We start from the raw sequence: 25,418 nt of genomic DNA on the forward strand, positions 1-25,418 counted from the left end.
ATGGGTTACAATGAGGCATGGCATCCAGCAAACGATGCTGTTAAACTCTCTCTGATGAAAGCAGTCAGTGGCAGCCTGAACCTGTCTGCTTGATGCTATGTAAGCAGGTGCTTCACACACGCAGCCAAGGCTTCAGCAGGACTGGGAGTGGATCAACACTCCCTATGATAAAAGGAACTGAGCAACCAGGTAAATGCACTGTTGTCTGGTGTCCCCGTCCAGGCCTGCACTCAGTATGTGATTGTATTTTTTTTTTTTAAGGAGAGAATTATAAAGCAATAGATTATCCACCTACACGATTCTCCCTGTTTTATTTTGTTCTTTAATGTTAAAATATTGCTTTTGCCAAATGCTGCTGCAAACCTGTTGTAGCATATTCTTTTGTATGAGGGCTACCAGTCTGCACGGTCATCCTCTTCTGTTACAAAACCTTTGCCTCACCTGATCTATATCACTAGCAGTCAGAAAGCAATCTTAGTATTCATCTACTAGGGGGATACATTCTGCTTTGACACAGTCAGCTTCTTCAGATTAAAAAACAAACCACAATGACTCTACAGTGCAAGGTATTACTAGAGCTGGTTTGAAAAAGGAAAAATTTGTGACACTTTTCATAACAATTGGTGTTTCTTGCAGAAGAAAAGAGACAAATGTGGGTTATGGTGGATGAACAGATGCCAAGGCCGGTCACTCTGGAGAAAATGTAGGAAAAACACCTTGTGTGTTTTGTACTCTTCCCCCCGCCCCCCCCCCCCCTTTTTTTTTTTTTTTTTAAATACTTACTGGAACTTAAACAGCACTGAAGGAATGTGAGGTGTAAGATTGATGGTCTAAAAATGAATTACATTTTTGTAATACTAAGAATAACATTTTATGGATGTCCAGGTATAGTTTGGCCTCTGAAATCAGCCTAAAATCTTCTGGTGCTAACAAGGATTCTTATGATAACCAGAGGCTGTTGGGTGTAACGATGTGAGTTAAGTGAGAACGGATAAAGCTAGCTCCTCACAGCACAGATGGCAATGGCAAAGGGGAGCCTTCGCTTTCTTAACCTGCTTAAATAACTCGACAGAAAAGACCATATTCATCTGAACAGTTTCTTAGGGACCGAGTGCCTGATCACAAGGTTACTAGCAAACTGAATACTCAGACACTTGTCAATTGAAAACACAAACCCAGTTGAGAAACACAGGCATGAGCGATTTTAATTTCATGAATGAAAGAAAAAGTTAACAGAAGAAGATGCACACAGCTACTGTGCCTTGCCATTTCGTTATCTGTCTTTTCTTTTGGTGCTGTACCAAGCTCACAGAAAATGTCTACATGATTCATATGCTAAGTTGTAAAGCTCTGAAAAGAACGGAAAAACTGCAAGAATTCAGCAGATCAAAAATGAAAATATCTAAAATGGACCAGAGTGGAGATGCAGCTTCGCAAGAGTAGGCAATAGCAGACAATCTAAGTGGTGTTTAAGTTGTCTGGCACGCAACTGGATTGGCAAATTTAAGGATCTATATTGAAGATCCATAATTCCATATTGGTACCAAATCTGCCTATTCAGAGAGTAGAAATGTAAGACAAGTTACCATCATATGACTGACTGAAGATATAGACTAAGGATAAAATTTATAACTGTGCCATTACAATCTGTGATTAGTTCACTACTGAGTGATTATATTTCATATATGTTCTTGGTTTTCAGTGCTTTGATCTTTATTTTTTGATATTTTCACCTTTTATGTTAACTTTATTTTTTAAAATTTTGTACCACCACCTTTATTTTCTGTAATTTATCATTTTTGGGGGTTTATTTTATTGTGGTTAATAAAATTTACAAAATTCTACAGGTATCTTAAATCTGTACCTTAGCTAAGCAAGCTCATGTGTCAGGGCTTCAGCCACCCACCTGCAGGGGTCAGGAAGGGATTGCCCCAGTGTATTCAGGGAGTTTTATTTTTTAAAATCTCCTCCTTCTAAAGCATTGAGGATGGTCCTTGCTGCAGATGGGACACTGGATGCGTGAGCCAGAGCTATGAGCGGGCAATGAGCATTCTCTCTCTCAGGTGCTTGACTGGCTGATTCTTGCTCACATGCTCAGGGTCTAACTGATCACCGCATGGCAGGTCAGGAAGGAATTTTCTCTCAGGTCAGATTGGCAGTGACCTTCGGGGTTTTCGCATTCATCTGAAGCGAGTGGATACAGGGTCACTTGACAAGATTATCTGGGGTATATCTCACTTAACCATTTCTTGTCCACTGCAAGGGCCTCAGGCACTGGTGCACCATTCCCTCCTATTCTCTGTCTGTGGCATGTAATAGTTCAGCCTCCTGTAGACTGTAATCCTTTGGTCTAATTTCGGTTGTTGGGTTTAGTGTGCAGGTGCTGGGTGGTGTTGGCAGATGATCTGGTGGTCTCTTTTGGCCTTAATGTTTATGACTAACACAATATCTTAGAAACCTGTGAGAAAAATCAAGTGGTAAAGTTAATTGATCAACTGAGATGACTTTGGGCATTGTATATACCACTTATTGTACTCACAGCACCTAGATACCTTTGCCAAATTGGTATTGATGTGAATTAACCTAAAACCCCTGCACCCACCTAGAAAGAGCGATCATGTAGTCACAACTCAGCCTCTGGTGAACTTTTCTGTCTTGTTCTTCTGCTCCTGGCCCTAAAATCATGCTGAATTACACGTATGGGAACGTTTCCAAGGGATTGGGACAAAAATTGGGGCAATTAGTAATTTAGCCTAAATTACTGAGCTGAAAATCACAAACTTAATCTGGTCTCAGAGAAAGAGTTGCTCAACATCCACCTCCTTCTGTGACAGATATGGTAATTTCCTGCAATATCCTTGAAAGCCCATATTGTATTAAGTTTATGTATTACATCGGGTGGGACTGCCTAACTTTGCTGGGGGGAGATGAGACAGATCTTTGGAGTCCATTGCTTTAAATGAATGATTTATGAATGATTGTGTTCTACTCAAAGGGGGAGGGCTACTACATCTCCTCCAGGAACTAAAAACAGTGGGTAGCAATTAAGGAAAAATCAGCCAAGTGTAGCCCCCTCAGAGAGGTACCACCTCCTGGTAGAAACGCATATTATACCAGTTCAAATTACATTCTCCAGAGATCCACCAGACAAAGAAAGGATTTTTGGATAAATAGCCTGAGTTTAAACTGACTCAGGGCCTTCTTTCTGATCCAGAAAATGGATAAGCGGGGTGGCAGTAATCCTTGTGGAAGGTTTGGAAAGAGTTGGATTACTGGGGTGCCATAAAATTAATGGGTGACCTCTGGTAAGCTGTTAGTATGCATATAGGAACTTTTATCGGTTTTTATTATTGGCTTTTATATGTTTTCTCTGTAACACTATTATCTCAAGAATAAAGAGGCTTGCTTAGAAGCTGTGTGGTAACTTATTACTGTAGAAAATACCCTGGTCATAGCCTTCTTAGAGAAAGCAAAGGGCAGGCATTGGCCTGTTTAGGCAGAAGACTTGCTGGGGACCACAGTGTAAATCCATGGAGCTCTGTAGCCTAAAAACCCCCATCAGGAGAGAGAGAGAGAGATCTAAGTCTCTGCCAAAGAGAAGTGACGACCAGGAGCCAGAAATCTTAAAGAGGGTGCCTTTGAGGGACCATGGAAGGGAAATACAGGTGCAGTTACCCTGAAACTGTGAAAGCTTTCATATGATTTCAAGACTTGAGACCTACCTTATTATGAAAAGAGAAAAGAGATGAGACATTTAGAGTCAATCTTACACTGGTGTGAACTGTTAAGACAGTATTAGCAAAGCTAAGTAAGAAATCATTGCCTTGGAAACTATTATATTTAAGTCTTAAGAGAAAAAAATTGCGTACCTTCTGCATTGAGATGCATCGTTTCAAGCAGCCCTATAAATGCATACCGCATTCCCAATCCATCAGACATCACAAGATCTAGATCAGCAGGAGATACTACTCCTTCCTAAGTGGCAAAAGGGGGACAGAAAAATCTCAGTGCTAAGAATTTTATAGAATTTCATTTAGTTTCTTTATTTAGAATATAATTTCTTATAGCAAAATACAAACTACTACCACTAGAGATAGTGAATAATTCGCAAATAGAAAAACAGATCCCCAGACACATTTCTCTTATGACTGGACCTATTATTGTTTAACATTTATATTAATTAGCTAATTGAAGAGGTGGGGTTTTTTGCACATGGCATATATGATTGTCATGTTTTAGCACCAAATTATATTCTTTGTAAATCTGAACAAATGAGTCTCTTCTGTGATTCCATGGGCTGCTTAGGACTGTATTTATTTTTAAAAAGGAACCTGAAAGAGAGATTAAATTGCTTGTAAGTTCTGTTTAAGTGTATTAATATTTTATTTATTCCCCTCCCCTTACCCCAAAAAAACAAAAAAATACGGGAAGATCAAAAAACACAAGAAGTAATGGGAAAGGAAAGGAAATGAAAGGAGGCAGTGATGGGAAAAGAGAGTGACATCTCGTTTTCCATCCACTGCTGATTAATCAAAAATGTCTAAGAAGTCAGACCAAATCTTTTCAAATTTGTCTGAGGTTCCACTTCTCCAAAATGTTACTCACTCTTTTCAGGGCTGCCAAGTCGCTAGCCGTGCTTCTACCGCTGTCTGCTCTTCCACCTAAGCAACTGAGTGATTTGGTTACAAGCAGTGCTCTAGAAAGCCAACCTTCTGTGGATGGGATATATCCCGAAACACAGTTTGGGAAAATAATTTTTAAGGAGATATCCATTATCCATTTTTAAGTAGATATCCTGTCTACTTCTAGCCAAAAGGATTGTATCCTGGGACAGTCCCAAAACATGTGAGCCGTGCGGCTCTGGTAGACCCACATCTCCAGCAGCAGTTTGTTTTGACAAGGCCCATGCACTGTAACTTATACAAAAACCAGTGTGAACAAAATATAATCTTCTGCTGGATCAACCTTCATCATAAATCAACAGTACAGTTATTAATGTGCTGCAAGGCAGCTCCCCACAGGCTAGGGTTCAAGATATACACAAATCTTTGTTCAAGGCCTGGAGCAGACAATTTAAATTAGGGAGGTTCTTTTGGACAAGGAAGTCAAAACAGGATTCAGCTGGTAGGCTGAATCTATGGAGCTATCTCCACATCAACAACACTTCTGAACTCTCTGGTGCTCCCAGCACATCGGGACCAAATATGTCCTTCAAGAGGCTTAAGATGAAGGTAATGCCATGCAGCTGGACTAGGTAAGTTGTAGTGTCATTGGAGTGACTGGAATGGCAGAAACTGATCCTCTGAGACCAACTGAGAGACCAAATTATCCCCTTGCACATCCACTCTCTCCACAATAATGGTTTCTTGTCAGCTTTCAATAATGGGCTGCCCTGAAGTACAGCCTCAATGTGTAAGACGGGATGGAATTTAAATTTTCTAGTCAAACTGGCCAACATTTGTCTGATTGCCAATTCCATAGGGGACATTATCAAAATATTAACACACTGAACTCAGTATTTCTGCCAGTGGGAGGGGATGGACCAATTCCCGTTCCAGCAGCAGCCAGAAAGAGGTCTGCTCTGTTATGCCTGGAGCCAATAGGCTGCAGGGCTAAGAATACGGGCTCTGTGATAATGATCCAAGTTGGGGTAAGTGAAGCCTCCAAATGTGATTGGGTGTTGCAATCTACACAAAGCCAGTCTTGGCCTCCCACCCCCCGAGAAATATTTTTAAAATTTTGTTTTCCTAAAATAAAACTGAGGAACAGTAATGAGGAGACCTCTCAGGATATACAGTATTCAGGGAAGCACATTCACTAACTTGTCAGACCATGTTCTATTATTTATTTATTACATCTGCATATTACCAATTTTACTTCACTTTAGCCATTATGTGCTTTTCTCAGGAGGTAGGGAGCAAAGGAGATGATATGATCAGAAATACTATCATTGACAGAACCTGATCAAGAGATTATTTTAGCAAAATCCATATACTGCAGCAGAAGTTCTGAACATAGGAATTTTAGCTAGTGTACGTGCTCCTCTCCCCTTTTTTCCTCTAGCATTTATCCCCTCAGTTGGTGACTCTTACTGCAAAAAAATCATTTTGAGAGAGGGGGCAGGTTTCTCATTGACCCTGAAGCCACCCCAAGGAATTGGCTGGAAAAAGATGATTAAACAGAGACAATGCAGCTGCCACCCACTTAACTGGAAACTGGTTGCATCATGTATGCAACTTGCTCAGCCTCAACCTGCCCGGGTTCTTGAGTTCACTGCCAACCTCAAGTCTCAGATCTGGCAGGACACCAGGTGTGTGAAATTGAGAACCTCCTTATTGAAAGCTCAGCACAGCAGTTACACCCATAGGGTACACATCCAAAGAAGCCATCACACCTTCATAACCAGCTGCGACAAGCACATCATCATGTCTTTTTACAGGTTACAGCGTATTGCCTCAAAGCTTTCCCTGAAAATATTGTTTCCTTTAGGAGGATGTTTCTTGCCATCACTCAGATTAGAAAGATAATTCTGAACTAAGACCATGTTCTATCCCATTCTATCAAACCAGCCCCCTTCACCTCAACAGACTCCTAACAAATTCTTCTCCTGGCTGCTGGGAAGGTAGAAGAGTTGTCCAGCTTCTTCTGCCTTCTCTCCTCTCTCACTTTTTGAGGTGAAGGGGACTCTACTCTCCTCCCTACCTGGTGGCTCTCTATCTTCCTACCTCTTTTCAGTGGCTGATAAGGTTTGGTGGATAGGAGGAATTCCTTTTTATTACTCCTTCCTCCTATAAAGCCTGAGCCTGTGAGCACCTTCAAATCTCACTGCGTTCAGTGGGAGTTAAGGCACTCAGTGCCTGTCACGATAAGGTCCAATGTGAGGGTTTCCCCTGTCCTTTTGCTGAATGCTATAATTCAATCGCTAACTGAGGTCCAGAAACAAGAACTTCATTGCAAACCCCATAAAGGTATAACAACAGGATGTTTTACCCATAATATCAGCTACAAGGCTGGGTAAGTATACAACCACTGAAAAGCAAAGAAATGACAAGCTAAGGACACCATAAACTTTACCGTTGCTCACATACTAGACCAGCACATCCTCAACAGAGTACAAATGCAGATTTCATCATCACAGCCTTAAAAGGAGCCCTTTAAAAGTCTCAATGTTAAATCTCAATCGGCTAGCAGGTGTTGATAAAGTTGGAGGATGTAGTACTCAGCTGATTCCTTGTTGCAGGGGGCTTGTTAACACCACCCTGTATATCAAGGAAAAGGTCAGACAATTATTTATTTTACAGTAATGCCTAGAGTCCCCAACTAAGGTCAGGCCCCTTCTCTGTTGGGCCCTGAAAAGATTACAGTCTAATTAGACAAGACAGACAATGGTGGGAGAAGAAGAATGATCTCCATTTTATAGACAGGGAACTGAGGCAACAATGAAGTAACTTGTCACACAGCAAGTCTGTGGCAGATTTGGGAACTGAACACAGGTCTCCTGAGTCCCAGGCTAGTGCTTCAACCACAAAACCATGTTTCATCTCTAGAGCATATTACAATCACACTTTAAGCTGAAACAGTTTTTAAGCACTCCCAGCTGCTTATGGAATTTTTGCATTTGCTGTCTGGGACAGTTCAGTGCAACCAAATTAACTGCCCAAAACTGTTTGTTAATGCAAGTAGACTTTGGATGTAAACATAACAAATGAAAATGTTCTAATAAAACATGGAACTTTGATTAATGTTTAATTTAAATTAAAAACTGTAACCATAATGTTACAGTATTTCACTCCAGCATCAAACAGGATTCTCACAACAGCTCTGAGTCACTGTGAAGAAAGAACATAAGAATGGACATACTGGGTCAGCCCAATGGTCCATCTAGCCCAGTATCCTGTTTTCTGACAGTGGCCAGTGCCAGGTGCTTCAGAGGGAATGAACAAAACAGGTAATCATCAATTGATCCATCCTGTCGCCCATTCTGGCTTCTGACAAACCGTGGTTAGGGACACTTCAGAGCATGGTTTTGCATCCCTGTCCATCCTGGCTAATAACCATTGATGGAGCTATCCTCCATGAACTTATTTAGTTCTTTTTTGAACTCTATTATAGTTTTGGCCTTCACAGCATCCTCTGGCAAAACTTTTCACACGTTGACTGTGCATTGTGTGAAGAAATACTTCCTTTTGTTCATTTTAAACCTGCTGCCTATTAATTTCATTTGGTGACGTCTAGGTCTTATGTAATGAGGAGTTAATAACTGATGTAGAGAAAGTAAATAAGGAAGTGTTATGATTCTATAAACCTTTATCATATCCTCCTTTAGTCATCTCTTTTTCCAAGCTGAAAAATCCCAGTCTTATTAATCTCTCCTCATATAGAAGCTGTTCCATACCCCTAATCATTTCTGTTGCCCTTTTCTGTACCTTTTCCAATTCTAGTAACATTTTCTTTGAGATGGGGTGACCACATCTGCATGCAGTATTCAAGATGTGAGTGTACCATGCATTTATAGAGGCAATATGGTATTTTCTGTCTTATTATCTATCCCAGGGGTGGCCAACCAGTCAGACACGAAGAGCCCAAAAATAGCTACAGATACTGCAAAGAGCCACATTTACCTTACCCTCTGCTGAAATTTCGCCCTGATCCGTCAATTTCAGCAGCAATTTGTCAATTTCACTTTTCAGTTTCCCCTCCTTTGCCCTGATCCCTCAATTTAGGAGGCAGCTCGTCAATTTCACTTTTCAGTTTCCCCTCCAAAAGTTCCCCCTGATCCCTCAATTTCCTGAAGCTTGTCGATTTCAATTTTCAGTTTCCCCCCTGATCCCTCAATTGGCAGCAGCTTGACAATTTCGCATTTCAAAGTAAACTTTTTTGCGTCCCATTCAATGCGCGGAGCCCCATTTGTAAGAGCAAAGAGTCGCATGCGACTCGCGAGCCACAGGTTGGCCATCCCTGATCTATCCCTTTCCTAATGATTCCCCACATTCTATTAGTTTTTTTGACTGCCACTGCACATTGAGTGGATGTTTTCAGAGAACTATCCACAATGACTCCAAGATCTCTTTCCTGAGTGTCAGTATTTTCCTCAGAAATTGAAATTAGGGGGGATGTTCAAATTTATGGGGGGGAGGAAAGGTGAGGGTCGACAAAGAGTGAGACCATGAGGGTGAAGGTGGGCTGTACTGCACCATAGTAAAAACTAAAAAGTGTTTCACAACCATTTTATTAGATTTAACTCATGTTTTTAAATCATCACACAAATAAAAGTTGGCTATGCAAGCCTACTATGAAGCACTACATCTGCATCCTTCTTGGTTTCTTGTTGTAATTTTGCACAACTCTGTTAATGAACTTCTTGAATGCAATGTGTTCATCTTTGGTGGCTTCTCATGTGTCTGGCACTTCCAGTCCTTCATGATATGCTCGTGATCAGGCAGAAGGCGACTTCTTTCAGAACACAAAATTCTATTCATTGAGGAAAAAGAACGCTCAGCTGTAGCTGTTGTGACTGGAAGTAGCAAGAGATTAATTCCTACTTCTTTTATTCCAGGAAACAGCACAAAGACTGGGTTGAAACACTAGTGATGATAAAAAAGTTGAAGTCAAATCTTCATTCATTCATTCATTCATTCATCATATGACATTCTACTGTGTTCATATTCTCAATTCTGTCCTGATCACATAGCAGCCCCATTGCTTGTAGTGCCTCATTCCACTCAACTGTCAGTGTTTATAAGATGGGTATCTGTAAAAGTTATGTAGAGGTTGAGTAGAATCCAGAAGTCATTGTTATCAACGTGTAAGAATTAAGTCTATATACTTTTTCAGCTGGCTTAACAAACACTTCTTGTCCTCTTCACTTAAGGATTCTATATAAGTGCCTTCATTAGTCAACTTCTGGACTGAAGTCTTTGCTTCTTCCAAAACATTTTCAATGGATATCTCTCTGATTGATCCAAACGTAGCTTCTATTGCTGGACAAAGGTCTACTACTGTTGTAGTAGATGCCTGCATGGCATTATTTAATAACCTGAGTGGTTTCAACAGTAGACTTACAAGAGAAAGAATGCTGATAATCTTCTCTGAACTTAGTAGCAAAAGTAGTCCACCAGCCTCACTATTTAGACCATGTGTCTGGGGTTCAATTTACAGGCATTTAACTCTTCTAATATGTGGGTTTTCACAGATGCAGCCAATGTGTATTCTATAACTGAACGTATAGAAATGCATCTAGTGGCCCACCATTGACATCAGGACAATGTACACAGCTACTTAATACTTCATGCCCATTTGCATCAGTACATCCATCAGCCATGTATGCACATTTTTTGAATGTGGTGAGAGAGTTCTTCACTTTTCAACTGCTGAATCTTTCACTGTTGCACTGTGTACTTCTAACCAGTCAGTTGAGTTTCTTGCAGAAAGAGAGTGAGTATTTGCCGGTCTTGTTTGGAACCAGCATCCAACTTCGGAATTAACATGTGACAATGAACCACTGGCCTCCAGTTTGTAGTGTGTGGTATCTCTTGTTTAAATAGACAGTATGATGCAACAACCATGTTTGTTTGCATTAACTCTGTTGTGTCTCCAACATTCTTAATAGCCTCATTAAGGACTTCTAAAAGTGGCTTTGACAGTGACTAGCTTATAAGGCTTTCTGGATGTAGATGCAGTTCAGAGGCGTGGTGTTTTGAAGCCTTTTCACATAGGTTGTTAACACTAGCTTTGCTGATTGATCTAGCAAACCAAGTTCCTCCGCTTTTACTATATAAATCCATAGTAACCCACATCTTCAATACTGCGTGCAGTTCTCATAGTCCCATCTCAAAAAAGATATATTGGAATTGGAAAAGGTAAACAGAAGATCAACTAAAATGATTAAGATATGGGACAGATTTCATATGAGGAGAGATTAAAAAACTGGGATTTTTCATCTTGGAAAAGAGACAACTGAGAGGGGATATGAGAGAGGTCTATAAAATTATGACTGGTGTGGAGAAAGTGAATAAGGAAATGTTATTTACTTGTTCACATAACACAAGAACTAAGGGTTGCCCAATGAAATTAATAGATAGCAGGTTTAAAACAAACAAAAGGAAGTACTTCTTCACACAATGCACAGTTAACTTGTGGAACTTTTTGCTAGGGGATGTTGTGAATGCCAAAACTATAACCAGGTTCAAAAGAGAACTAGATAATTTCATGGGAAGATAGGTCCATCAATAGCTATTAGCCAGTATTGGCGGGGATGCAATACCATGCTCTGAGTGTCTCTAGCCTCTGTTTGCCAGAAGTTGGGAGTGGATGATAGGGGATGGATCACTCGATGATTGCCTGTTCTGTTCATTGCCTCTGAAACACCTAGCTTTGGCCCTTGTTGGAAGACAGATTACTGGGCTAGATGGATCACTGGGCTGACCCAGTATGTCCATTCTTATGTAAAAATTAATTATAATATAATAATAAAAATGTTTAACACACAAGCTCCCAAAATAACGACCTCTTGAGATAGTGACTACATGAGATAACAACCTTGGCAAATAATTGCAACACTGCTCTACCGAACCCCATGTCGTCCCGAGCTTGCTGCGTGATGGCATAGTGGGATGACCAAGCCCTTCCATTGCTCTACACAGTTCTTCATCACAGTTGCTGAGTGCATGAAAGATTGCCCAGTATCCTCGCAGTGTATCTCATCGTGGATCATGGCTTGCATCCGAGCCTGTTACAAACAGGCCGGGGCAGTGCTGTCAGCCCACTCTACGAGAGCGCAAGTGTCTTCAGCGGCTTTCCTGCCTCATGTGCCCATACAGGATATCTACAGAGCCGCTACATGGTCTTTGGTCCATATCTTCACATCCCACTATGCCAGCATGCAGCAAGCTCGGGATGACACAGAGTTTGGTAGAGCAGCGTTGCAGTTGTCACGCCCATGAACTCCTTCCCACCTCCAGAGGTACTGCTGGTAAGTCACCTAATTCGGAATGGATATGAGCAAGCACTCGAAGACGAAAGAACGGTTACTTACCTTGTAACTGTTGTTCTTTGAGATGTGTTACTCATGTCTATTCCACAACCCACCCTCCTTCCCCTCTACTGGAGTTCCGGCAAGAAGGAACTTGAAGGGAGCGGGGCCGGCAGCACCCTATACAGAAGCGCATTCATGTGCCCCTGCAGAGAGCGCTAGAGCCAGCCCTACGGATACCACTAGAGGAAAGATTTCCAGCACTGGTGCATGAGGCACACACACACCTAATTCAGAATGGACATGAGCAAGCACTCGAAGAAGAACGTATATTTATAGAAGTTTCCCAGTCACAAATCTAGCATTCTGGAGCAAAGTCACTAAAACATAGTCCAACAAACAATGCTCCTATAACATGTCCCTTCCTCCTCCCTCCACTGCACCTCATTCATAATAGCTGTCCTTGGTCAGTGGAGACCCAGAGTTCAGAGGTACTTTCATGTGAATTCACCTCCCACCCAGGGGAGAGAGAGAACAGAAGGCACCTTGCTTCTTCCTCCAGCCACTCATCACTTTGTAGGCCGCTTGCTCTGGCTGCTGTTTGTCATGCTACCATTCACTCAGCCACTCAGTTGCCAATGGCCTTGCACTATCACCTTCTGCTGCCACCTGCCACTGTGACATCTGCATGTCGGTCTCTTGCGGTTGCACCCAGTTCTCAATGATTTCAGCTCTCAGTGGGTGAATCTCATTGCTAGTGCAGGCTGGCTGTCTCTTCCACAGAATCACTGTCCCACAGCAGGTCTAAGCACTTAGACCTGATTATCAGTGATTTCAGTGGTCACTTAAAAAAACCCAAAAGACTCTTTATGGAACCTAATCAGCTCTATCTTTCACAGGGGAGAGCAGCAGGTCAAATAGTATCTGTGAATCTTAGGCAGAGCCCACACCACCAAGCAAAACACCTGTCCCCCACTCTCTCTGTCTCTCTCCCGTGGGATATGGCATTCAGACCTTACTTACAAATCATAATATGAAATTATTAGGTTGGCCAACATCACCAAAATGAATGTGCCGACATTGTCATAAAAACGCAGCTATGTGAAGAAGCTGGTCTATGTTCATACTTTTCAAACCTATTATGCTTTTTCAAGTACTAATATTTTATCATATACTCTATATGCTTTTAAAGTGTGTATTAATGTTTCAATTTCAATTCAAATTTCCAATCAATGACTAAATTGGAAACATTGCATGTAATTACTTGATCACGGGGGTGGGAGGTGATGAGGAAAGACAAAGCAGGTGTACACTCCCTCCAGGGGGATTCTAGGGAAATCCTGGCTGAGTGGTAAAAACTAATTTAGATCCCATCATTTTATATATATAGATGGGATTATGTTTTCCAATGTGCATTACATTGCAATTATCAACATTGAATTTCGTCTGCCATTTTGTTGCCCAGTCACCAAGTTTTGTTAGATCCCTTTGTAACTCTTCGCAGTCTGCTTTGGACTGAACTATCTTGAGCAGTTTTGCATCATCTGCAAATTTTGCCACCTCACTATTTCTCCCTTTTTCCAGATCATTTATGAATATGTTTAACAGTAAGCTAATTTTCAAATAAGAAATAAATCAGTCTTTCTGCTACTTTAGATGCACCAGTTTCACAATGCTGAGTTATGATGAGCAATACATTCAAAACCATTAAACTATGGCTCCTCTCTTAGTTCATATCTTCCACAAACTTTGTGGCTCGCTGAATCTGAAGTTGCTGTCTCATCCAGTCAAAATGTTAATAACAGAAATAGATGGCCTTCTAGGTAGATGCATGACAGATTCCTTCAGCTGAGGTTTCACGTTACCCTGTGAAGGGGGCTCAGTTGTTCAAAGAAAAATGTTTGCTTCTCTGCTGCCAGACAGAGCTCCTTAAAAACAAAAGCCTTTGTTTTCTTAGCTTTATCACTTCTTCAGAGATTAAGGACAATCAAATAAGGAACGGGCTTGACTAATTCCCTTAGGGAATGTTCCTGCTTCCATTTAAGGTCAGGGAGAGTGTTAGCTGGTGGAATAAGGGGGAAGAGAAAAAGCTGTAGTCAGCAAGGTGTTTTCCTCAAGGGTTGGTACTTATGGGAAGAAGATAAACAAGAAAAACTACCAACCCACAGTGTTGGGGTGTGGAACACAACCTTCCTGAAGGCATTCTCCCCTTCTGCCTTCCAAGCAGCCAGTGATAAGGCTTTCTGATGGGCACTTATGCAAATAGCAACAGGAAGCTGAACTACAGTTAAATGCTTGTTCACCAGGAGCTGGTAGTAACCCTGCAACATGCATTGTCATGGACTTCACCGGCAACAGGATCAGTGCCTTAGTTAGATCCTGCTTTCACCACATTTGTTAATGACGTCTTCCTGATTATATTGCAGGGCCTTTGCTCCATCCTTGACCTTTAAGCTGCTTGCGATTCCACTAATCACATCCGCCTTGGAATTTTATTCTCCTTATGCTGCTGTAATACAGTCCTCTCCCAGTTCTCCTCTGATCTATCTTGTTGTTCTTTCAGTGCCTTACTATTGAGAGGTCCTTCTTCCCTCTCTCACTGTCTATGAGGGTCTCACAGGGCTCCATCTCTGGTCCCTAACTTCTCTCTCTGCACCACTTGGGTGGGTGAGCTTATTCACTGCATGACTTTAACCATCCATCCATATGCTTATGACTCACAAGTCTAGCTTTACCGCCATTTCTTCACTCAACCCCACATCTCAGCCCATCTCCCTGACAATGGCATGTCAGCAACTTCCCTTTTACCTGGCCAAATCTGACCTTTCCTCTCAAATCCTGCCTACCAGTCTCTTGCTTTGTTGACAGCATCACCAGCCTCCCTCAGACCAGTATCTGAGAGTTGTCTTTGACTCAGTCCTTTCTCTTACCGTCTTGTCCAAATCTACTGCTCTTTCCTCCACAACATCGTCAAGATCCAGCCTTTTCTCCTTGACCATCACTAAGACTTTCATCCAGGCCTTCATCTCCCAGATTGACTACTGCCACCTCCTTCTTTGGCCTCTCTGGAACCTAGGTCACCTCCGTCAACCCCATTCAAAACACAGCTGCTAAGATCATCTTCCTGTCCTGTCATTCTGACCATGTCTCTCTTCTCCTCGATCTCCCCGCCAACTCTCCCCTTCTCCGTTTAATCACATTCAAGCTTCTTGCCTTTATCTTTAAGCCCCTGCACAGCTCCACTGCTCCTTCCTTTTCTGCTCATGTGCCTTACTGCATTGCCCCTTCATCCACCCCACTTCTCAATAACGGTAGCCTCAGCTATCCAGTTGTCCACTTTCTCCACTGGCATCTTTGAACCTTCTTTCATGCCACCCCTCATGTATGAAACACCCTTCACAAATTAGTCAGTGATGCCACTACCTTGTCCTCCTTAGTCTGTCTCATAGGTCCTCTGGGTAACACTGTAATACAAATAAAACAGCAGATAATAATGATTATAGAAATAAAGAGCCCTGTCAATATCCAGGGAATGTCAAAGCTATTCAATTGAGAACGGAGAGGTACAGAGGCTAGGGAGTAAAGCCAGTGCACTTGGTTGTTATGAAAGCTAACTGAACGGACACACACTTACAAAAACAACTTTGTCTTTGCAAAAGTCTGGTAACAAAGGCCCAAATGCCGGTTCTTCCCTTCTGTTTTTTTAGACTAGAGCCACAAGAAACTCACAGAAAATAAACTGAAACAAACTGCCATAGGGGCTCATATAGAGGAAAATTAGAGAATCCTAAAATGTACACTCAAATTCCATTGAGAAAAAAGGTTCTAACTAGGAGCTCAAGTCTGACACTGCTTAGTGTGAGCGGATCATTACTTCCTGAAAAACTGCCTTGTTACTCCTCACAATTTCTGTGGCTATGTCGTATGAACCACTCCGAATACCAGCTTGGCATTTTTAATAAGACCTTGGTCACCAATTATCTTAAGGAAGACAGTCCTCAATTTTCAAAATAAGACCAAACTATCTCAAAGCTACTGTTGTAATACATAATCTTGAGTGTCACTAGCAGGAAGAGTTCCCCACAGCTTTATGGATATCCTTTGACTAAGACAGACAGAGTCCAGCTGACTGATTTTGCAGTAGAGTCCCAGGCTACTATACAAAGGTGCAGTACAGAGGTTCCACTGTTATTTATACAATGCTGCAGATGTGCACAGAGTTTAACAGACAAATAACATTGGTAGGTCCCTGCCCCAAGGATCTTACAGTCTAAATTAGATTTAACACAGAGAGGATGATAATGGAATAAGATGAAAGGATGAGGATTACAACAGCGAAAAAATGTTGAGGTATGCTAATTGTTTCTCCCTTTTAAAAATGTTAAATTTGGGGGGCAGAGTGGCAGTGGAGAACCAGGGCGAGGGTCAGTGAAGAAAGGCTCTTTGATTTCACTTTCCCACAATAACCTCTCAATCTCACCAGTATCCTCCCAGTTATATTTATAATACCTATTGCTGATCTATATAAAAATCCCAACAATAACATTAAGCTTGTTCCTGCCAGCAAGACTGGGAGAGACAGATGCTTCTGTGTTAACTTCTCATAGAAGGCACCCAGATATCATGGTGACCTTGAAAACCAAGACACAGACAGAGAGCTGGAGCTTGAAACATACTGCCCAAGTATGACAAAAGTGCTCCAGGGACTTCCATAGGACCACTGTGGCTCTGGAGTAAGGGAAGGCAAGTGATACTGAAGTGCCAGTGCCACAAATGCTTGTGTGATTTGAGTGCTGCTGTGATATATAAGTTAAAATAGTGTTAACAAAGGGATTTCCTCCCAACTTTGAATGTTCTGCCTCTTTTGTCAGACGCAGCATATTACTAAGCATCTCATTGCAGGGGTCTTGCCTCAAAGTGGCTGCTGGCAGTTACTGGAGACTGCTCTTTTGATCAAATGGTAACGCTACTGCTTTTGAATCTAAGGTCTAGTCTACAGTAGAAAAGGTTTGCTGGTAAAGCTATAGGGGTAAATTCTACTAATCTAGATGCAGCAAACGGTTGCTTTTTCCAGTAGAGCTTTATAGCAGCTCCCCAAATGAAATAAACGGTGGCATATATCACACCCTTAACCAACATTATTGTACTAGAAAAAGTTTTAAGTTTAGACCTGGCCCAAAGCTCCCTATCTCAGTTCCCAGAAGAGGCAGAGTCCTCAACAGACTGAGGAAGCAGTTGTTTGCTTAAAATGGACTGATTTAATATTGTTAGAAGGACCATTAATGTATTCTTCAAGTAGACTCAAGACATTTCATGAAGACTGCTGGTGTGTCTAGGTACATGTATGGCCTTCAACACCGTAGCTTCTAAGCATATGGGAATACAGTACATGGATGTATATTTTATTTATGTATTTCTTCAGCACCCACCACAACCAAAGCAAGCCATTCAAAAAAAAGGCTCCTTTTGACAGATGGCTAATTAAAATTATAGTCCCCATCCGCCATAAAAAGTATCCTTAAACTAACACGGTGATTTGCCTGCGTCAAACAGGCAAATGCTCCGAAGGCTGCCAACAGGTGTTCTGGAAAATTCTAAACTTATAGTTCCTTTGGTGCTTCACAATAATAATTGAAAACAGGATTTATTCAGTGCTAATCATTTTCATAGATGGATTATGTGCTGTCCTTTTGGAACACTACTTTGGCAGAGCCAATCTCTGAGCAAAAAGGAAACTTGCATGGAAAACCAGAACAACACTGCAACTGTACCATACTTAACTATACCCCAGCTGAGGTACTACCTAGAAACTGAGTGTGACAAAAATTGTGATCATTGGGCCCCTCAATAATGCTTCCAGGACTATTCACTAACCATTAAAAACTCTGTTGAAACCTTTGAGCCCTTTGGAACTAGGGAATTTGGAGGGTGCGCAGTTGTTGGGGGTGGGTGTATTTGCAGGATCTAGGTACCCAAAAGAACAATAATACCCAATTTTCCCCTGGAGCATCATTTCCTTTGTGGATGTTTTGCGGCATGCTCCTTAAAAGCAAATCTTACCTAACAATACTAGTCTAAGCATATTTCCCTTCCATTGCCCCAAAGTAGAGCAGTATTTAGAAGACTGTAATGAAGCCATCGTTCATGCTGAGAAGCATGCTGAGTGGGCACCTAAAAGCAAAATATAATAAAACATGCATGTTCAAAGTTGCCATGTTACTCATGCCTTTCTGGTTAAATACGTAAATTGCTTGTATTAACATTACACAATCTGAGTTTTGGATGCAGAACACAAACATTCTTGCATAGTTGGCTCAGGAGCATTTTGCTAACTAATAATGATGGTACATTACTTTTAAGTGTTGCATCAGAGCCATAAAACCCAATTTCAGACACTTATTTTACTGCTGAGATAGTTTCATGTGAAAAATTCCACTGAAACTGAAGTCAAACAGTTTCCAGTTTTCTGGAATTTTTAGTGGAATATTGTGATAAGAGTGTATGTACTCCACAACCATCTGAACAGAAATGGAGCTAGACCTTTTAATGCAACATGCCCGGGGGGAGGAGCCTTCAGGTGTGGCTCATTAAGAGACAATCATAAAATGGGTGCAGAAGGGGAAGAGTGGCTTTTGGCAGCAAAAGTCTGAACTTTGTCTCTCATGATGAATGCACTTAAAAAAAAAAAAAAAAAAAGGAAGGGAAGATGCTGGTTGGCTACTTTTCTGGCTGCAAAGGAAAGAGTTACAGGGTGTCTTCACTGTACCATTAGCTTGTGCTTTTGGCATCTGCGTCTCAACACCTGGGTCAGCCTAGCCCAAGTATGAGCATTCCCACAGCAAACTAAATTCTACAGGCACAACTGTGTCTTCACTATTTCTGCAATCTCAGTGCGAGTCTGGGGGCACAGTCCATGAATCTTTTGGCTGAGACCTCCAGGATTCTTTTCCAGTCAACACAAGAGAACCTGTCTGTCCTTCGGGGGAACTGTGCGAAGGGCACTGGAGTACTATCAGCACTTGAATGATTTTTGCTTGCGTCATCATTCTAAAGTGTGTGTGTTTGTGTGTGTGTGTGTGTGTGTGTAGGGAGGGTATGTTGTAGCCCAAGTTAAAGTGGAGCTCTAGCTCTAACCCACCACTCAAGCTGAGTAAGCTAGTCCAGGCTTAAAGCACCATCAAACTCAAGTCAGATATTTCTCTGTGTGTATGGTAGGGGAGGTTGTGCTAACACCCAGTTAAGACCTCCGGTTAACTGTGCAGTCAAGACATACCTAATGTGTCAGATGCACAACTACTGTAAATCAGCATAGCTGCATTGAAGTTAATAGAACTCTGCTGATTTGCACCAGGTGTGAGTTTGGCCCAAAGTATTTATCTGATCCTGCTGACATAGGAACCCACTTCTTTATTTTTTTCCCCCTGCTACAGAGGGAAGATTTAGCGAGTCAGATTTTCAGAAGTGCATGTACCTGATTTGATACAAATTCTGATGTATATATGAAAACCTTGATTTGTGTACACGTACACAAACACACGCGCGCACACACCCCCTACCTACCTTCAGGTGTGTGTATGCTTGTGGAAATCTAAGAATCCATACTGTGCTTCTGAGTTTACTGAAGAGAAAGGAATAGCCTATTTGCCATGCCAAGAAAGGGGAGATCACATGGTATTCACCAGCCTAAGAATAGGATCCTATTAATTTAGAAATCAATGTTCTTTTTTGATCATCAGGGAATAAGAAGCTAAATAATATAGAATCGGTCTCCTCTGGAATAAGGGCATAGCCCACTATTTCTGGGGTGGTGATCATTTTAAATAATTTTCTATGTTAAAAACATGCATCTTTTAATATTTATTTCTGAATTATCCAATCAAGTTCTGTATTAACTAGAAGGCGCCCATCTAACATTTAATGGTCATATAACTACTATGTGCACCTAGAAGTACTGAAGCTGTAGAACTTTTTACTTTCTAAGTTTTCTAATTTCACGGTGGATATCACAATGTAATGTGCTGAGGCAATGGGAATATGTAAATTTTGACCCAGAGAATGGGTAAAAGCATAATCAAATGTAGACTGAAACATCTTCAGTTTGGAGAAGAGAATTTATGTGTATATGAAACTCACACACATTGCTGAAAGGTCTAAGTCATGGAAAGCTAGCACTGAAATTGGATCTACAATGCACCTGAATCTCAGGTTGGTCAAAAGCAATGAAGGTATCACTTCTCTTCTGTGTGATATGCATGTGTTCTAAATATTCAATTTTAACAGGGTATCTAGAGTTTTGCGAGGTTCAAGAATTCACAACTCAACTAACTGAAATATATGAAGTCTTCAAAGTTTTGCCCACAAAAACTGTGCTTATTTATTCTAGAAACACCAAGGCAGATTCTCAGCTGATGTAAATTGTCAGAGCTCTACTGGACTCAGCTAAGGATCTGCCCCACAATGTCTAGATTTCCCTCTCTATGTTGGAGAACCTCAGCAAGATCATTCAAAGGCCTGCATGGGAATATCATAAGAGGATGACATCTGAGTTGTACCTCTCCCAAACCCTAATTAAGGCCTCCAGAAAGGAGAAGAGACTTGATATTCCTAATGTGGAAAAACAAGCAGGATATTTTGAAAGGATATCTTCATCATCATAAGTGAGGGGGAAAAGGCAAAAACTCTAATTTTGCTTCGCAATTCACCTTTAAAGGGATTAGGAAATGCACAAAGTAAACAACTTTCCTTAGCTTCTCATCCCTTTAGAGCAAAGAAACAAATAAAATGCTAACAGGTTGTCTAAACTGTGTTGTCAGTAATTTACTCATACCATTATCTTCTCTTAGTTGTAACCTTGGAATCATTGGACAAAATGATTTTTTGTATTAAAACTCACCTCTTTTATAATCTACTTTAAAATAAATATTCTGAATCTCTCTTTAACCCCTGATATTGATTATTCATTGTAGCACTTGACAAGAGATACCATTTGTAACATTTCCTGGAGCATGATCATTGCAGGAATGGTGGGATGGGATGGGGTGTATGAATCTTTCTAAACCAGGCTCTGGAAGGCATAGAGGATGGACCACTGACAACATCCTCAGCTCCAGAGGAATTCTTCTTTTTAGGACAGTATGATTAAAAAATTTCTGTCTCCCCTGGCATACAGTGCATATTTACAGAGGAATAAGATTATTTGTTTAATCATGCACATGTATTTGCATTGTTTCTTTAAGTTTGCTTTAACCACAGCACAATATAAAACGAATGGTAAAACATGTCCTAAACTAAATCTTCTCCTACTTGCCATTTTGCACTCATGTAAAAAGCAAAATACTGGGAATAACATACATCCCTCAAATCACATGCAGGATACATCGCCAAATGTAATGAAGATAAACATGCCTAAGTGTTAAAGATCAGAACAGGGCCATAAGCTTCACACATTTGATGGATCTGATATGTATGTTCATTTCTCCTCTAAAATGTTCTGATATTTCTGAACTGAATTCTGAACATACACCCGATAGACATAGGCATGTGCCTATTTATTTTTTGCACACGTGTTAGTGCTTGCAGGATCAGAGCCTAATTTACACTGTTGTCTTTTCACTGACATCAGTAGGATTGCTTCTGTATAACTGAGCAGAATTTGGCCGTGTAACATAAAAGTGCCATAAATGAGTTCATCCAAAGTAAGGATCACCACTGAAAAATAGCATAAAGTGAAAGAAACTGCACCAAACTTAAACGAGTTAAATAATTATATAGTTTTTAATGACAGCTGTGAAATCAGATTTCACTTTCAAGATTTCACTTTATGGGCTAAATTATGGATCCCCCTGCCAGGGTGCAGTGGATAAGGAGAGGTCACAGGAGGCATCCAGATTCTAGATACAACATGCCCTTGTGCGCTAGTCTGTTCGATCAGCCAGCAAGCCCAGTGATGCCCTTTGACCCCAAGCAGGCCTGATCATTGCCCTACCTCGCTCACACATCTGCTTGAGTTAAGCAGCAAGTTGTGTGAGGCATGCAATATTTCTTTATAAAGAGCAGTAATATTGCCAACCCCAAGAATTCAAAAATTATGAGTCAGGCTCCTCAGCGCCCTTCCAAAATCATGCCATTGGCATTACACACACACACACACACACACACACACACTTGGGGTTCTTTTAATTTGCTTTTGAACCTTTAGAGTTGACATTTCAAGTTTTTCTCCTCATTCTTGAGGACTAAGAAGTGACTTTTTTTTAAAACGAAAGCTGAGATTCTAACATAACCTGACTCCTAGAGCTGAGGCATTTAGGAAAACACCAAGAATGGCATAACTGGCAATAAAATTGCAAACATTGGCAAGACAGTAGCAGGGAAAGCTAGAAATCCTAATGTCCCAATAATGCTTGAGTTATTCTATTTGTATAATCTCACAGAATGCAAATTTAGTCACCAAATGGTTAAAGATTACAACCCTAATTGTCTGAAATATAGTTATGTTATAAGAAAACAGAGCAGGGGAGAGGGGACTTGGAGGTTTGGGTGAAACCCAAGCAAGCAGGTTTCATGCCTCTTTTTCAGCACCAGCTCCTCATTGGTCAAAGCGCAACTCACATTTTTGCACTCTCTAGTTTTTTTTAAAATTAAAGTGAACTTTGTAACAATTAAGTAAGGAACTTTCCAGTTCTTAACACTTTACTGTCAGCATTTTGTCATATGTGGCCAAAACTTTCAGAGTTAGGCACCTGAATCCATATTGGAGGCACAAAGTCAGAGGTCTGATTTTTCAAAATGCTGACACCCATAATTTACAATGAATCCAAAGGGGATTGGTGTTCTTACCATCTTTGATAATCCGGCCATTTATTTTTCATGGCTAAATATATTTATTGTAGATGCCCAACTTTGGGCACCTAAATTTGAAAATTTTGGTCATACATACACAAGGCCATGAACAATTAAAGTTCATCATTTCACAATAACCAGAATTTTGGGTATTCAGGGCAATGAGCAAAAGTTTTCAGCTATGGGAGCAACATGTGCATAAAAAGCACAGCCATGCCTACAATATCATGCATGTGCCTCCACCGTCCAATGTGTGCCTTACAACTGATTTGCATGTGCAGTAATTCACTTTGGGCCCACAAGGGTATTTGCATTCCCAATTACAGATTATGTGAGAGAAATAGGTAACGTGTACTTTTGTGGGTACACCAACAACTAAATGCTTGGCTATCCCAAAGGAATCCTTCAAAGAATGTTCACACATAATTAAGGGAAAGCTCATTTAACACACTCCAACTCTCAGTTTGGTTTTGTACTTACTGCTCCAAAGAACTTCCAGAAAAAAGTAATCAAGCTCTGAGAGGGAGAGGCAATTCTTTATGAATTATCTTTCAAATTACTTTAAAATTGTGAATCATTAAAAATTATCTTAAATAGCGAGCATTCGGTACTACCCAGCTCCAGGGTTTTAATGTGATGCTTACATTACTAGAAACACTAAACTCCCGGGGGGAGGGGGCAGGGTGGGATTATTTAGCTCTCCAAGATCTGTTGGAAGCACCTGGAAAAAAAATAGCTTAGAATTGTGGACTCTGTATTTTGATCAGAAGTTCAAAATATGGAGAAAATCCATCCAAGTATAGTCCCTGAGGGAGCCAAATGCTCTCCTGCCCCTCTGACCCCATCCTCATCCTGCCGAGTCTCTTCATTGCCTTTACATCTCTTTCCACATGTAATTCCTCAAATTCCAATCCCTCATTTCAAGGCTCCCCAAAGCACTGCTTTCCCTACATTTACCACTCACACCGCTCTGCTGCTCAGGCTTTATGTTATGCTAGTTCTGCTTCCCTTCATGTCTCTTTCCATCCTCCAGCACCTCTTTGATTTTTCCAATCTCTCCTCTACACTTGTAATAACATCTTCAATCTCATGTGCCACGCAACCTCCATCTCCTTCCTTCAAATTCCTCCTCAAAACTCACTTCTTAATGGACTGTTGAATGGTAACTGACCAAGTATAAATAAAACAGATCCATCCACTACCCACATACAGTCTAAGGACCACCCTCCACTATCCAAGATAACAGACTAAGGACTCTTCAATGTCTATTTAAAGGTCCATAGTGCATCTGTACAGCACCTAAAAATGTCAGAGAATCACGCCAGGGCAAAGAATTTGCAGGTACTGAGGGTTTTGGTGGGAATGGATTTGACTCTGTCTTAGGTATTTATAGACACGTCACCATGGTACCCAAGCACTTACTAATCTACATAGTTTATTAATTGTGTGGACACCAGTAATACAAGCTTCTCTATATAAAAGAGAACTATAAAATCGTACAATAAAGTCACTGGGATCTGGGAGAAGTGTAGAAATTATGACAAGTATAATGGCAGACAAAAGTGAGACTAGGTGCTGAGAGCAGAAAAAGACAAGCATGATTAATATATGCCAGTAGTAAGGCCCTTAACTTTCCAAAACTCATTCCCACTTGAGACAATTATCCACTAGAGAGGAATGCAAAACTGCAGGGAATATACACTCACTTACGAGGCTGCTGGAAAAAGTGAAGGCTGATAGTCTCCATGAGGGCTCTGATAGTGAAATTGAGGAAAAGTAAACAAAAATATACCCTAAACTCTTCCAGCATGTAGGGAATACATGAACCAAAGATTCCAAAATGGCCCTATGAACTTCTGTCCTTAGAAACTTGAGCACAGCCTGACATTTGTGGATAACTGTTCTGTTCCTGGAAGTTAAACTACCAAAAATTTAGACACTTCACTACATTTCACTCTCTCTTGATTTGAGACAGAGTAATTGTCTTATTATCCCACTTAACGCAAATGGAGGACAACTTAAGGTAACATATCTGAGGGGAACCTACACCATAATTTGTGGCAATTAGACTCATAGCATTGTTAAACTTTCTTCTTTAATTAAAAAACTGAAATATCCTGTACTTCAGAACTTCAAACACTGTTTTGTTCACTATTTGAACTTGTTTGTCAGAATTATTTGTTTATAAAAAGTAATTCACATTATACATTAAACGTCAGTCAATACCCCGCAACATAGTATAAACTGGTTGCTGCCTTCTTATTCACCTCCTGATCTAACCTGTTACATAGTACTACTGTCAGAATTTGAACAGAGGTTGTGCATCAGTTATGGGTAAAATGAAACCAGTAAATATAAAATTTGTAAAGCGCTTTGGGATCCTGAAGGATGTGTGGTAGATAAACATTTAGCTATTATTATTCTAATTATAATGACTTACAAACTTGAGATTCCTATGCTTTTTAATTTTTAAACAGCTTGAGAAATCAGAATGTTCAAGAGGAAAAAACAAATGGCCCTGTTCAAAACACAATTTAATCTCCCACACTAATATTGGGCATGCTACTCATCTCCTTCTGCTGAAAGGTCATCTTTGTGGCATAGA

The 25,418-nt window shown here is 40.7% G+C and overlaps 1 protein-coding gene across 1 annotated transcript in view; it reads right to left on the bottom strand.

Moving 5' to 3' along the window:
• CRYL1 (crystallin lambda 1) overlaps positions 1-25,418 on the bottom strand; it is a 73,435-nt gene that overhangs the window by 12,942 nt on the left and 35,075 nt on the right. Inside the window, exon 6 of the mRNA XM_067562844.1 lies at positions 3,870-3,975. Within this exon, the coding sequence (XP_067418945.1) occupies positions 3,870-3,975 (106 nt within the window). The remainder of the gene's footprint in view (positions 1-3,869; positions 3,976-25,418) is intronic.

Source organism: Emydura macquarii, unplaced genomic scaffold (genome assembly GCF_026122565.2).
Source record: "Emydura macquarii macquarii isolate MOO-44397 ecotype Brisbane River unplaced genomic scaffold, CSIRO-AGI_Emac_v2 contig_2473, whole genome shotgun sequence".
Lineage (NCBI taxonomy): Eukaryota > Metazoa > Chordata > Testudines > Chelidae > Emydura > Emydura macquarii.